At 41.3% G+C, this 16,558-nt stretch overlaps 1 protein-coding gene across 3 annotated transcripts in view; it reads right to left on the bottom strand.

Moving 5' to 3' along the window:
* Positions 1–16,558, bottom strand: part of GAREM1 (GRB2 associated regulator of MAPK1 subtype 1) — a 211,107-nt gene that overhangs the window by 20,276 nt on the left and 174,273 nt on the right. For all 3 annotated transcript variants that reach the window (XM_007167049.2, XM_007167050.3, XM_007167051.2), the window contains one exon: positions 5,963–7,135. In XM_007167049.2, the coding sequence (XP_007167111.2) occupies positions 5,963–7,135 (1,173 nt within the window). The remainder of the gene's footprint in view (positions 1–5,962; positions 7,136–16,558) is intronic.

Raw genomic sequence — 16,558 nt, 5'->3', positions numbered from 1 at the left:
GGGAAGTTTTCAGCCATAATTTCTTCAAACACATTTTTGAACCCCTTTTCTCTTTCTTCTCCTTCTGGGATCCCTATTATGTGTAGATTGGCATGCTTTATATTATCCCATAGGTTTCTTATTTTGCTTTTTTTTTTTTTTTTCCAATTTGGCTTTCTGTGTTCTGATTGGATGACTTCCATTATTCTATCTTCCAGAACACTTATTCGTTCTTCTGCATTATTCAATCTGCTATTCATTCCCTTTAGCTCAGTCAGTTTTCATCTCAGCAAATGAGTTTTCTAATTTTTCCTGGCTCCTCTTTTATAGTTTCTAGTTCCTTTTTACAGTAATCTGCATTCCCATTGATAGCCCTTCTTAATTCCTTCAGTATTTTCATTATCTCCTTTTTAACTTGGTGTCTATTAGACTGAAGAGGTCTGTTTGTTTGTTCTTTCAAGGGAATTCTCTTCATCTTTTAATTGGGAGTGTTTCCTCTGCTTCTTTATTTTACTTATATTTCTCTTACTCTATGAATTTAGGAGAAACAATTATCTACTGTGGTCTTGGAGGGCTATTTTTATGTGGGAGCATCCTGTGTAGCCTCGGTTGGTTTAATATTTTTGGTGCAAGGGCTGTTTTTAGTATGCATGTCCTGCCGCCTCTTTCCTCAGTGTTTGCTGGCTGTAGAGTAGAATTAATTCTTATAGCTCAGTTCTTAAAAATCACTTCTCTCAGTTTTTAAATAGCACATTTTTATGACTTTTTCTTAATTTGGGTAGTCTTGTGAGGGCCCTCATTCTGTAGGGTGGACACATCCAGGTGTGACACCTGGTAGCACCATGACCTAGCCTTGCCATGCCTAATGGAATTAGCCAAGGCAACTTCTCAGCTTTAATATTTCTAGAGAGGTTTTCCTAGGAATTTCAGTTTCTTGACACATATTTGCAGCCTTAGAACCACATGTGGCTTTTTCATAGGTACTCTATAGTTCTACAAAACCCCCAAATCCCCCATGAAAGGATTATATATTATTGGGGCCCACAGGATGCTGAGCATTTCTGTAGCTCTTTTCTTGGTTTATCATGATTACAGTTTTGGCTCCACAGGTAGGTAACTATAACACACAACACCTAGCTTATCAAGCAGACATTTTAAAAGTCAGATGAAAAGAATGTTTTGCTACTTTTCAAGCCTGTTAGGATGCACTTTTGGAATGCAGGGATGACTGTCCCCTGCCTGTGTGCCAGGGCTCTCTGCTGGTCTGTCTGTGGAGGTAGGTGTCCTAGTCCCCATCAGCTTCCACGACTCTCTGGAGAGGCCTTATACCTTAGGCAAGGAAGGACAGGGGAAATAACCTCCAAAAAATTATTTTCTGTCTAACCCTAAAAAAGAATGCATCCCATATTAAGTTACTGCTACTATTTATTGAATGCTTACCAAGTGCCAGGGAAAACTGCCAAGTACTTTGTACAATACAATAATGCAATGAAGACGCTGTTATTAATTCCCACAGGAACTGACTCAGAAAGTTAAATAGTTTGCCCAAGGTGTGAAGCTATGAAGCTACTAAGTGGCAGAGTGAGAATGCAAATCCACGTGTGGCTCTTAGACATGAGGTTTTGTGCCTCTAATTATCCATCACATAGTGTGGCAGATCACTCCTCTCTGCTCCCGGTGAAATTCCACTGAGGAGGGAAATGAAGACTCTCAGGATGCTTGGTGTCCCCTTCCATTTTTTCATCAGCTGCTCAGTCTGCAGATTCAGACTTCTGTAGAGTGCAGTCTTTTCAGGCACCTACTGAACTAGGTGCAGTGTGGATCTGGATTAAATTTGCCCTTTATGTCTTATTTTTCTCAAACATCAATAAGACAGTGTGCTCCATTACAGGAACTTTATTTATGATGGACTTCAGTCTTATAACAATGAACGTATGCTACCAATCCATCTTACAATTCAGTCCCTAAACCCTGCTTCTCATATTGTCACTGTCAGGGGGCATCCTGTCAATCCCAAAGGTTAACAAATTCTTCATCCATACTGCAGTAAAACTTGCTTTAAACCAGTGGTTTCAACCTAGAGCTCCTTTTATGATTTTTCTTTCATGAATCTCAGGAATCGCTGCCACGTTAACATCCAACCAAGAGTGAATGCACTTTTTTTTTTTCTGTTACTAAAGACAGACAGAGGACATTAATTAATCCCTGGGTTCTGGGGTCCTCAGGTTTGATACTACTGCACACATAGCTATAGAAGAGTTGTGATCCAGTAGTTTTGATACTGATTCGTAATTTACTGCATTGACCAGAATAGTCTGAGAGTCAAACATTCTATTTATAGAATTTCATGCAATATCAAGCCTTCCCGTCACTGCTCTCCAAAATGGCATCTTCCAAAGAGGAAAAAAAAAAAAAAAAAACCACCAAAAAAAGACAGCTCTTGAAGACTGTCACTTGTAGAGTGTATCTGGGTAAATATTTCAGACATTATCAGCCAACAGCCAGAAAATTAAAATTATGGAATGAGGCCCACAATGTTACGAAATAGAGGATGTGTTTGGAACATATGAACCAATTAAGGATAACCCACTGAAGAGGAGCTGTCAGGTCATTCTGATTCGAGGGCACTTTGCACAATTTTAAAAAATGAAAATGTCACCACTCAGTGAGCTGGGCAGCTCCCCAGCTTGGGCTCATCTGCAACAATTTCTCTTCTGTGCCTGGAACCAGGAGCTGTTTACTCTTCCCTGGGATGTTCCAGTTAGGGAGGGAATAGCCTCTTATTCTTGGGAAAGGTAAGTGGCAGTGTTTTGTGTTTAAAGAAAAAAACCTTTGTATTTAACGATCTTTACAAAGGTACAGACTAGAGCATAATTCTAAGTAGCCGCCTCAAGTACAAAGTATATTAACAGGGCTAAACTGATCACTCCTCCACTGAGGATTTTCTGTTTGGCCCCATAGCCTAGTTTTCCATTTTAGGATATGGGTAGGACAGTGGTCAAGCATTATCCAGATGATGCTGGAACTGCAGCACACTGCTGGAAACATAGCAAGAATTACTGTTGAAGGAGAAAGATTTTTATCTCATTTACAGAAACAAAGACTGTCAAAATCTGCTGGAGAAAGAGCACAGATATTTGCTGTAACTTAGGACCCTGAAGTAAGGAGTGAAGAATAGAGTAAGAAGAAAAGGCACAGGCTGACATACACTGCAGTGAAGCCACTGCCCCTCTAGATATTAACATGACTGGGCCACGGACTGTGGCAAAGCAGAGTTCATTTGCCAGTTATCAGCTCTGCTTCCCTTTCTACGGCCCATCTTTTTCCCAGGACCCACCCCACTGTCACTATCCAAAGAAGTTTTATTTAATTCTGTGGGAGCACTTGAATTTATGCCCCATTAAAGTTCCCTTTTGAAAGCTACAAGCTGAAGCCACATCTAACAATTATGACGTTCTCCGGAACCCACGCACATCCTAAAACTGGAAAATTTGTTTCATGGTCACAGAACCAATAAAAAACATGACTTCATTTGAAATGCCTAATTCTTAAAAAAAGAAAATTAAGTAATTTCAGGTGTTTATAAAAAGTCTTTATGATTAGGGCCTTCTATAAACACCGAATATGCTCTGAGAAGGTTCTCTTATGTCATAAGAAATTACGGCTTAGACTGGAGGCCCAAACCTTTTCTTCTGCTGTGAGATTTGCTTTTAGTTTCAAATTTAACTCTAACATTTTTCTTTTAGTACCAAGGTCAAGATAGGGCCTCTTAATATTTATGTTCTTACTCATCTTTCACTAGCCTCAGTGAAAACAATCACTGCCAGTTTCCTACCTCAAGACTTGGTTACGTAAATAACTGGGTGTGACCACCTTGGATGAGTCAATCAATCAATCAGTCAACAAACAGGAGTCCCCATTATGTGCCAGGTGGGACCAGAGTTCTATAGGAAAAGCTCATGTGGTCACATTCCTATTGAAGAGAAGGCTCCAAGCTTCAAGCCACACCACATACACAGGTAAGTTGAGACATCCCTAAAATTGCCTAAAGTACTTACTAGGAGTGTCCCCTTACCTTTTACCTGTTTTTTGGGGAACACCATCTGACATGAATGAATAAAAGAACCAAGGTCTCTGACTCCACCAAGACTTCCCCCAAATATTCCACAACCCCTACTGGATACGGGGATCTCTGGGCTTGTGCCTTAAGATCCCTGGTAGATCTTGTAAGGAGCAGGGGAAAGTAGAGACCTGCAATTTCTGGGGAGTTTTTCTGTCCTGGAATAAACAGCTGGAGGTGGGTCTGCTCTCAGGAAAGCTTTGCAGCAATGAGGGCTCTGCATGCACAGCTATGTGTGACGCCCGGCACAAAGTGCTGCCTGGTGTCCAGAGCTGTCCGTGACCTGGTTCCCGCCTTGAAGACACCACTGCCCTTCATACTCCCTCTTCAGCCCTATTCCACTCGCCCAGCAAAACTCTGCATTTTCCCTCATCTGCCCTTGCCTTTGCTCAAGCCATTCTGTCTGGTACGCCCTTCTTTCCCATCTCTCTGCTCTTTCCATTCATGTATACACTCTCGGCTCATTTGAAATGTCATCATCTCCATGAAGGCTTCTCTTGCCCAACTAGAAGTTCTTTTCTCCTCTGAACTCCCCCCACACATGACCTATGTATACCTCCCACATTTTAACTTGTATAGTAGTCCTCTCTTTTCATCCGTTACCTTCCCTACAAAAGGGGAAGTTACTAGAGTCCAGAGTCATGATTTCAGGGGTCACTGATGGTGGTTTTTCTAGCATCTAGCCCATGGTTTTGATACGAGGCTCTACACAGCCCCGTGGTTCCAGAGAGGTGTCCTGAGACCACCTGGTGGGGGCAGAGTGGACAGGGCCAAGGGGAGACCCCCTCCCTCCAGTCTGTCCTTTAGTCAGATGGGTTTTGATTGTAATTCTTCTATTTATTGTGATCTGTATAAGTTTTTCTTTTTTTTTTCTTTTAAAGGATTCTGCTAGAGATAGATAGAAAAAAAGGAAACCACTGCCATAGATACTGTCAAATAAATGAACAGAATTACACCCTATGTGTGCCTCAAGCGCTTTCTCCCTTCAGATATAATGAAATCCAATGATCAAAAATGAGTCGTGAAGGTTCAGAGTGCCTGTCAATCAAAGAACACGGTCGAAACAGAGGGCTCTTTCTCCTGTCCTGTATGACCTTTTTACATTAAAATCTGATAGACGCCTCCTCAGCTCTGAGTGAGTTATGTTTGAGGTGGTAAGCAAAACCGGGCTGGCACCTGGCTCTGCTCTGCGTGTGTATGTGTGGTGTGTAAGTGAGCATCCCCATGATGCTTTGATCTCAACGTGACTGTGAGGAGAGAGTTACAAATGATGCTGATGTCTCTTGATCTCTCCTTCCCCCAAATAAATCCACTCCTCCTGCAGTCCGCATCGGTGGTAAGTGGCACTAATATCCACCCTGCTGCTCAGGCTACAAATCTAGGAGTTTCTCCTGATTTCTCTCTTTCCTTCACTACCCACATCCAATTTAATCAGTAAATACTGTTGGTTCCACCTCTGAAACATGATCCGAAGCAGCTCATTTCTCCCTGCCACCCGCTGCTACCAGCTGCTGTGGTTCAGGGTGTCATCGTTTCATACCTGTTACCATATTCATACCTCTTATCTGGTCTCCGCCTTCTGCTGTCCCCTCACTGTTATCCGCTCTCTAGGCAGCATGTTTAAACCTCTCCTAAGAAAAACTCTCCAAGAATTTCTCATCAAATGTAGAGTAAAACTCTAACTCACTCCCAAATGGTAAAAATAATCCAGCAAATATTTCTATTTCACTCCAAATTAAGCAAGTTGCTCATTCTGATAATCTTCCATTGGGGAGTTTTCTTTAAGAAAGAAAATAAATTAGCAGATGACTGAGCAGAGAGACGGAAGGACCGGCACATCACCCCAAACCAGAAAGGACTTACGGCTTCAGATTTGGGAGGCACTGGAGGTGGAGGTAGGGCAATCTCTGAAGACTTCATTGCTGCTCCCAGAGTTCCGGGGACAGGAAGAGGAGAAGGTGCACATTTGGACCGGACAGAACCTCGAAACTGATCACATCTGCTCTTCTCGCTCCGGGAGCGAGTGAGAGGCTGATGGCTGGGCTTGCCTTCTTCCAGCCACAGCTCTTCGTAAGGAAGTTCTGACTTCCCTGTGATGCCCACTGATTCTTCACTAGCTTCTGGGAAAAGGTAGTCGCTCCCACTATCACCCGAGTCCTGATAGGGCAGCATGTCATGAGGAAAGGGGGCCCACTCTCCCCCGAGGTCCCTGCAGCCGTGGAGGTTCACCTCACTGTTGCCATGGAGATTGTTGCCATACACACAGACCGAGAGCCGGTGGAAGGACTGGGTGAGCTCATCGCGAGCGTAGCTAAGGGAATTGGGCACATGGTTGTGGCCAGTGCATCGGCCCTTCTTGGGGCTCTTACAGTCCTCGTTCCAGTCGGTCTTCACATCGCGGACCGCCCGTGAATACTCATCGATGTCGAACTGTTCTTGGCAGATACCCAGCCAGTGATGGACCAGGGTTTCAGGCCATACTTCCCCCTTCACCAGGTGTTCTGGGAGGCTAAACTTGGGGACAGTCAAGTGCAAAGGGAAGTGCATGGGGAGGATCTTGTTGTTCCGCAACACACAGCAGACCACCACTGTCTTGGTCTGGATGTTCACGAACTTGTAGCGGTGCCCCTCACGGATGAAGTGGAGGTCGTACGGGTTCCTCGGTGGAGGGCTGGGCACGGTCACGTTCACGGGAAGTCTGGTTTTCTCCACGATGTTGCGGATGGTGTGCTCGCCCTCCTGCATCTGAAGTTCCAGGGGGCTTCGGGTGCTGAACCTGCCCTTGCACTGGAATGGGAGGCTGATGCTCTCGTTGGTCCGGTGATTCATGCAAATGAGGCACGGCATTTTGCCTTTTCCCAGCTTGCTGATGGAATTGAGCTTCCCAATCTTTTTGAAGATGGTGTTGAGTCGTGACTTCTCCTTGAAAGTCTTTGCATAAAGGATTTCTGCCTGGCCCATTAGAGTGAGTTCATCCCCCGTACAAAGGGTGATGTTGTAAACTTCGGTGTCTTCATTGCATTCACCTGAAGCAACCTACAATAGGATAAATCAAATTTTAGGGTAGTTGTCTTCAGTTTATTCACACAGAGAAGTAGCGAACATGCTATTAAGACACACATGCATACACAAAGGAAAATGCTGTTTTATTTTAATACTAAATTTAGACAATCCATTTCTCCTATAGTATTTATGTGGTTAACAATAACAAGATGATGTTAGTTTAGACTTTTAAAAGCATTTTTTTTTTTCTGAAGAAGAAGGTACCCTGTATTCATTTGTAACATTTTGGGAAATACAGAAGAAAAACACACACAAAAAATAACACCCACAAACCTGATGCAGAGACAGCCATGGTTAATGGTTTGATAAACATCCTTCTAGTTTCTTTTCCTATGTATTCTACCATATGGATAATTATTTTGGGACATTAATATTATCATTGTATCATTTTCAGTTATAAAAATGCTTTCATGAGTATCACTGTAGAAAATTCTTTTTAAACTATTAAAATTCTACTAATTTTTTACCTTTAAAAATATGCTAATTTTATTAAATTTTCTAAAATTGGGACAAAGGATTTAAAAAAATGTCTTCTTTCTCCCCATTCTTTTATTATGCAAACTATTCATATTCATTGGAAGAAATATTAGAAAATACAGATATAAAAATGAATAATTTCTACACAACTTGCCCACTAAAGATAACCTGTTAACAATTTTATATAAACGGAAAGAAAAGACAGAGATAAGACGGTGGAGTACAAGATGTGAGCTCACTTCTCCTTACAAAAACAGCAAAATCACAACTGATGAACAACCATCGACAAAACCACTGGAATCTACCAAAAAAGATATCCTACATCCAAAGAGAAAGAAGAAGCCACAATGAGATGGTAGGAGGGGGCACAACTGCAATAAAATCAAATCCCGTACCTGCTGGGTGGGTGACCCACAAACTGGAAAATTATACCACAGAAGTTCTCCCACAGGAGTGAAAGTTCTCAGCCCCACGTCAGGCTCCCCAGCCTGGGGGTCTGGCAACAGGAGGAGGAGCCCCCAAAGCATCTGGCTTTGAAGGCCAGCAGGGTTTGATCGCAGGAATTCCACAGGACTGGGGGAAACAGAGACTCCACTCTTGGAGAGTGCACACAAAGTCTCATGTGCACCAGGACCCAGGAAAAAAAGCAGTGACCTCATAAGAACCTGGGCCAAATCTACCTGCTAGTACTGGAGGGTCTCCTGCAGAGATGGGGGCAGCTTTGGCTCACTGCGACGACAAAGACACTGGTGGCAGTAGTTCTGGGGAGTACTCATTGGTGTGAGCCCTACAGGAGGCGGCCATTTTCTCACCAAGACCTGGACCCACTCAACAGCCTGTAGGCTCTAGTGCTGGGACACCTCAGGCCAAACAACCAACAGGGTGGGAACACAGCCCCATCCATCAAGAGACAGGCTGCTTAAAGTCTTCCTGAGCATACAGCTGCCCACTAAACATGCCCCTTGACACAGCCCTGCCCAACAGACAAACAAGACCCAGCTGCACCCACCAGTGGGGAGGAACCAGTCCCTCCCACCAGGAAGCCTGCACAAGACTCTTAGACAGCCTCATCCACCAGGGGGCAGACAGCAGAAGCAAGAAGAACTACAACCCTGCAGCCTGTGGTAAGGAAACCACAATCACAGAAAGTTAGACAAAATGAGATGGCAGAGGAATATGTCCCAGATGAAGGAACAAGATAAAACCCCAGAGAACAACTAAGTGAAGTGGAGATAGGCAATCTACCCAAAAAAGGATTTAGAGCAATGATAGTAAAGATGATCCAAGATCTCAGACAAAGACCTAGAAGAACTAAAGACCAAACAAACTGAGATGAACAATACAAAAACTGAAATGAAAAATACACTGGAAGGAATCATTAGCAGAAAAACTGAGGCAGAAGAATGGATAAGTGAGCTGGAAGACAGAATGGTGGAAATCACTGCTGCAGAACAGAATAAAGAAAAAAAAATGAAAAGAAATGAGGACAGCCAAAGAGACCTCTGAGACAACATTAAATGCACCAATATTCGCATTATAGAGGTCCCAGAAGGAGAAGAGAGAGAGAAAAAACCTGAGAAAATATTTGAAGAGATAATAGCTGAAAACTTCCCTAACATGGGAAAGGAAACAGTTAGCCAGGTAGAGGAAGTGCAGAGAGTCCCAGGCAGGATAAACCCAAGGAAGAACATGCCGAGACACACAGTAATCAAACTGACAAAAATTAAAGACAAAGAAAAAATACTAAAAGCAACAAGGGAAAAAAGCAACAAATAACATAGACGGGAACTCCCATAAGGTTATCAGCAGATTTCGCAGCAGAAACTCTGCAGGCCAGAAGGGAGAGGCATGATATATTTAAAGTAATGAAAGGGAAGAACCTACAACCAAGAATACTCTACCCAGCAAGGCTCTCATTCAGATTTGACAGAGAAATCAAAAGCTTTACAGACAAGAAAAAGCTAAGAGAATTCAAATTCAGCACCACCAGACCAGCTTTGCAACAAATGCTAAAAGAACTTCTCTAGGCAGAAAAGGCCACAACTACAAATAAGAAAATTATGAATGGAAAAGCTCAATGGTAAAGGCAAACATAAAGTAAAGGTAGGAAATCATCCACACACAAATAAGATATCAAAACCAGGGGGACTTCCCTGGTGGCGCAGTGGATAAGACTCCGTGCTCTCAATGCAGGGGGCCAGGTTCGATCCCTGGTCGGGGAACTAGATCCCACATGCGTGCTGCAACTAAGAGTTTGCATGCCACAACTAAGGAGCCTGTGCGCTGCAGCTAAGAAGCCTGCAAGCCGCAACTAAGGGTCCTGTGAGCTGCAACTAAGAAGCCCACGTGCTGCAACTAAGACCCGGAGCAACCAAATAAATAAATAAATAAATAAATAAATATTTAAAAAAACCCCAGCAATCATGAGAAGAGGAGAGCATAATGCAGGATATTAGAAATGCATTTGAAATGAAAAGACCAGCAACTTAAAACAATCTTGTTTATATATAGACTGCTATATCAAAACCTCATAGTAACAGCAAACCAAAAATCTACAAATAGATACACACACAAAAAAGAATAAGGAATCCAAACACAACACTAAAGTTAGTCATCAAATCACAAGAGAACAAAAGAGGAAGGGAAGAAAAAACACCTATAAAAACAAATAAAAAACAATTAACAAAATGGCAGTAAGAACATACATATTGATAATTACCTTAAATGTAAATGGATTAAATGCTCCAACCAAAAGACACAGACTGGCTAAATGGATACAAAAACAAGACCCATATATATGGTGTATACAAGAGACTCACTTCAGATCTAGGGACACACACAGACTGAAAGTGATGGGATGGAAAAAGGTATTCCACACAAATGGAAATCAAAAGAAAGCTGGAGTAACAATACTCATATCAGACAAAACAGACTTTAAAATAAAGACTGTTACAAGAGACAAAGGAGGACACTACATAATGATCAAGGGAATCAATCCAAGAAGATATAACAACTGTAAATATATATGCACCCAACATAGGAGCACCTCCATATATAAGGCAAATACTAACAGACATAAAAGGAGTAATAGACAGTAATACATAGTGGAGGACTTTAACACACCACTTTCATCAATGGACAGATCATCCAGACAGAAAATCAATACGGAAACACAGGCCTTAAATGACACATTAGACTAGATGGACTTAATTGATATTTATAGAGCATTCCATCCAAAAGCAGCAGAATACAAATTCTTCTCAAGTGCACATGGAACATTCTCCAGGACTAATCACGTGCTGGGCCACAAAGTGAGCCTCAGTAAATTTAAGAAAATTGAAATCATATTAAGCATCTTTTACGACCACAACACTATGAGATTAGAAATCAACTACAAGAAAAATACTGTAAAAACACAAACAGATGGAGGCTAAACCATATGCTACTAAACAACCAATGGATCACTGAAGAAGTTAAAGAGGAAATCAAAAAATACCTAAAGACAAATGAAAACAAAAGCGTGATGATCCAAAACCTATGGGACTCAGCAAAAGCAGTTCTGAGAGGGAAGTTTACTGCAATATAATCTTATCTCAGGAAACAAGAAAAATCTCAAATAAACAATCTAACCTTACACCTAAAGCAACTAGAAAAAGAAGAACAAACAAAATCCAAAGTTAGTAGATGGAAAGAAATCATAAAGATCAGAGCAGAAGTAAGGATGAAGAAAAAGCAGAAAAGATCAATGAAACTAAAAGCTGGTTCTTTGAAAAGATAAACAAAACTGATAAACCTTTAGCCACACTCATCAAGAAAAAAGGGGAGAGGACTCAAATCAATAAAATTAGGTATGACAAAGGAGAAGTCACAACTGACACCACAGAAATACAAAGGATCATGAGAGACTACGAGATATGCCAATAAAATGGTCAACCTAGAAGAAATGGACAAGTTCTTTGAAAGGTACAATCTCCCAAGACTGAACCAGGAAGAAATAGAAAATATGAACAGACCAATCACAAGTACGCAAATTGAAACTGTGATTAAAGAACTCCCAACAAACAAAAGTCCAGGACCAGATGACTTCACAGGTAAATTCTATCAAACATTCAGAGAAGAGTTAACACCTATCTTTCTGAAAGTACTGCAAAAATTGCAGAGGAAGGAACACTCCCAACTCATTCTCTGAGGCCACTATCACCCTGACACCAAAATCAGACAAAGATACCCAAAAAAAAGAAAATTACAGGCCAATATCACTGATGAACAGTTGCAAAAACACTCAGCAAAATACTAGCAAACCAAATCCAACAATACTTTTTTTTTTTTTTGGAAGGCTTTCAGAACTAAAGTTTTTTTTTTTTTTAATACTTCTTTATTGGAGTATAATTGCTTCACAATGCTATTTTAGTTTCTGTTGTACAACAAAGTGAATCAGCCATGTGCATACATATATCCCCATATGCCCTCCCTCTTGAGCCTCCCTCCCACCCTCCCTATCCCACCCCTCTAGGTCATTGCAAAGCACCAAGCTGATCTCCCTGTGCTATGCTGATGCTTCCCACTAGCTATCTACTTTACATTTGGTAGTGTATATATGTCGATGCTACTCTCACTTCACCGCAGCTTCCCCCTCCCCCATGTCCTCAAGTCCATTTTCTATGTCTACATCTTTATTCCTGCCCTGCCCCTAGATTCATCAGTACCATTTTTTTTTTTTTTTTAGATTCCATATATATGTGTTAGCATATGGTATTTGTTTTTCTCTTTCTGACTTCCTTCACTCTCTATGACAGGCTCTAGGTCCATCCACCTCACTACAAATAACCCAATTTCGTTTCGTTTTATGGCTGAGTAATATTGCATTATATATATGTGCCACATCTTCTTTATCCATTCATCTGTCGATGGACATTTAGGTTGCTTCCATGTCCTGGCTATTGTAAATAGAGCTGCAATGAACATTGTGGTACATGTCTCTTTTTGAATTACGGTTTTCTCAGGGTATGTGCTGAGTAGTGGGATTGCTGGGTCATGTGGTAGTTCAATTTTTTAGTTTTTTAAGGAACCACCATACTGTTCTCCATAGTGGTTGTATCAATTTACATTCCCACCAACAGTGCAGGAGGGTTCCCTTTCACTACACCCTTTCCAGCATTTATTGTTTCAATTTTTGAAAACGGCCATTCTGTCAGGTGTGAGGTGATACCTCACTGTAGTTTTGATTTGCATTTATCTAACAATTAGTGATGTTGAGCATCTTTTCATGTGCCTCTTGGCCATCTCTATGTCTTCTTTGGTGAAATGCCTATTTAGGTCTTCCACCCATTTTTTAATTGGGTTGTTTCCAACAATACTTTAAACGGATCACACACCATGATCAAGTGGGATTTATCCCAGGGATGCAAGAATTTTTCAATATCCGCAAATCAAGCAGTGTGATACACCACGTCATCAAATTGAAGAATAAAAACCATGTGATCCAAAGACAAAGGAGAAGCCACAATGGGACGGTAGGAGGGGCGCAATCACAATAAAATCAAATCCCATAACTGCTGGGTGGGTGACTCACAAACTGGAGAACACTTATACCACAGAAGTCCACCCACAGGAGTGAAAGTTCTGAGCCCCAGGTCAGGCTTCCCAATCTGGGGGTTCGGCAATGGGAGGAGGAATTCCTAGAGAATCAGACTTTGAAGGCAAGCAGAATTTGACTGCAGGACTTTGACAGGACTGGGGGAAACAGAGACTCCACTCTTGGAGGGCACACACAAAGTAGTGTGCTCATCGGGACCCAGGGGAAGGAGCAGTGACCCGATAGGAGACTGAACCAGACCTACCTGCTAGTGTTGGAGGGTCTCCTGCAGCGGCAGGGGGTGGCTATGTGTCACTGTGAGGACAAGGACACTGGCAGCAGAAATTCTGGGAAGTACTCCTTGGCGTGAGCCCTCCCAGAGTCTGCCATTAGCCCCAACAAAACACCCGGGTAGGCTGCAGTGCTGGGTTGCCTCAGGCCAAACAACCAACAGGGAGGGAACCCAGCCCCACCCATCAGCAGACAAATGGATTAAAGTTTTACTGAGCTCTGCCCACCAAAGCAACAGCCAGCTTTACCCACCACCAGTCCCTCCCATCAGGAAATTTGCACAAGCCTCTTAGATAATAGCCTCATCCACCAGAGGGCAGAGAGCAGAAGCAAGAAGAACTACAATCCTGCAGCCTGTGGAGCAAAAACCACATTCACAGGAAGATAGACAAGATGAAAAGGCAGAGGGCTATGTACCAGATGAAGGAACAAGATAAAACCCCAGGAAAAAAACTTAATGAAGTGGAGATAGGCAACCTTCCAGAAAAAGAATTCAGAAAAATGACAGTGAAGATGATCCAGGACCTCGGAAAAAGAATGGAGGCAAAGATCGAGAAGATGCAAGAAATGTTTAACAAAGATCTAGAAGAATTAAAGAACAAACAAACAGAGATGAACAACACAATACTGAAATGAAAAATACACTAGAAGGAATCAATAGCAGAATAACTGAGGCAGAAGAACGGGTAAGTGACCTGGAAGACAGAATGGTGGAATTCACTGCTATGGAACAGAATAAAGAAAAAAGAATGAAAAGAAATGAAGACAGCTTAAGAGACCTCTGGGACATATTAAATGCAACAACATTTGCATTATAGAGGTCCCAGAAGGAGAAGAGAGAGCGAGAGAAAGGACCCAAGAAAATATTTGAAGAGATTATAGTTGAAAACTTCCCTAAAATGGGAAAGGAAATAGCCACCCAAGTCCAGGAAGAGCAGAGAGTCCCATACAGGATAAACCCAAGGAGAAACACACCAAGACACACAGTAATCAAGCTGGCAAAAATTAAGGACAAAGAAAAATTATTGAAAGTAGCAAGGGAAAAATGACAAATAACATACACGGGTACTCCCACAAGGTTAACAGCTGATTTCTCAGCAGAAGCTCTACAAGCCAGAAGGGAGTGGCACGATATACTTAAAGTGATGAAAGGGAAGAACCTACAACCAAGATTACTCTACCCGGCAAGGATCTCATTCAGATTTGATGGAGAAATCAAAAGCTTTACAGACAAGCAAAAGCTAAGAGAATTCAGCACCACCAAACCAGCTCTACAACAAATGCTAAAGGAACTTCTCTAAGTGGGAAACACAAGAGAAGAAAAGGACCTACAAAAACAAACCCAAAACAATTAAGAAAATGGTCATAGGAACATACATATCAATAATTACCTTAAACGTGAATGGATTAAATGCTCCAACCAAAAGACACAGGCTTGCTGAATGGATACAAAAACAAGACCCATATATATGCTGTCTACAAGACATCCACGTCAGACCTAGGGACACATACAGACTGAAAGTGAGGGGATGGAAAAAGACTTCATGCAAATGGAAATCAAAAGAAAGCTGGAGTAGCAATACTCATATCAGATAAAATAGACTTTAAAATAAAGAAAGTTACAAGAGACAAGGAAGGACACTACATAATGATCAAGGCATCAACCCAAGAAGAAGATATAACAATTATAAATATATATGCACCCAACATAGAAGCACCTCAATACATAAGGCAACTGGTAACAGCTATAAAAGAGGAAATCGACAGTAACACAATAATAGTGGGGGACCTTAACACCTCACTTACACCAATGGACAGATCATCCAAACAGAAAATTAACAAGGAAACACAAGTTTTACATCGCACAATAGACCAGATAGATTTAATTGATATTTATAGGACATTCCATCCAAAAACAGCAGATTACACTTTCTTCTCAAGTGCGCATGGAACATTCTCCAGGATAGATCACATCTTGGGTCACAAATCAAGCCTCAGTAAATTTAAGAAAATTGAAATCAGATCAAGCATCTTTTCTGACCACAATGCTATGAGACTAGAAATCAATTACAGGGAAAAAAATGTAAAAAACACAAACACATGGAGGCTAAACAGTACATTACTAAATAACCAAGAGATCACTGAAGAAATCAAAGAGGAAATAAAAAAATACCTAGGGACAAATGACAATGAAAACACAACGATCCAAAACCTATGGGATGCAGCAAAAGCAGTTCTAAGAGGGGAGTTTATAGCAATACAAGCCTACCTCAAGAAACAAGAAAAATCTCAAATAAACAATCTAACCTTACACCTAAAGAACTAGGGAAAGAAGAACAAACAAAACTCAAAGATAGCAAAAGGAAAGAAATCATAAAGATCAGAGCAGAATTAAATGAAATAGAAACGAAGAAAACAGTAGCAAAGATCAATAAAACTAAAAGCTGGTTCTTTGAGAAGATAAAGAAAGTTGAAAAACCATTAGCCAGACTCATCAAGAAAAAGAGGGAGAGGACTCAAATCAATAAAATTATAAATGAAAGAGGAGAAGTTACAACAGACACCACAGAAATACAAAGCATCCTAAGAGACTACTACAAGCAACTCTATGCCAATAAAATGGACAACCTGGAAGAAATGGACAAATTCTTAGAAAGGTCTAACCTTCCAAGACTGAACCAGGAAGAAATAGAAAATATGAACACACCAATCACAAGTAATGAAATTGAAACTGTGATTAAAAATCTTCCAACAAACAAAAGTCCAGGTCCAGATGGCTTCACAGGTGAATTCTATCAAACATTTAGAGAAGAGCTAACACCCATCCTTCTCAAACTCTTCCAAAAAATTGCAGAGGAAGGAACACTCCCAAACTCATTCTATGAGGCCACCATCACCCTGATACCAAAACCAGACAAAGACACTACAAAAAAACAAAATTACAGACCAGTATCACTGATGAATATAGATGCAAAAATCCTCCACAAAATACTAGCAAACAGAATCCAACAACACATTTAAAGGATCATACACCATCATCAAGTGGGATTTAT

Source organism: Balaenoptera acutorostrata, chromosome 13 (assembly GCF_949987535.1).
Source record: "Balaenoptera acutorostrata chromosome 13, mBalAcu1.1, whole genome shotgun sequence".
NCBI classification, from domain to species: Eukaryota; Metazoa; Chordata; class Mammalia; order Artiodactyla; family Balaenopteridae; genus Balaenoptera; species Balaenoptera acutorostrata.
This window is presented reverse-complemented; position numbering and strand designations above follow the sequence as displayed.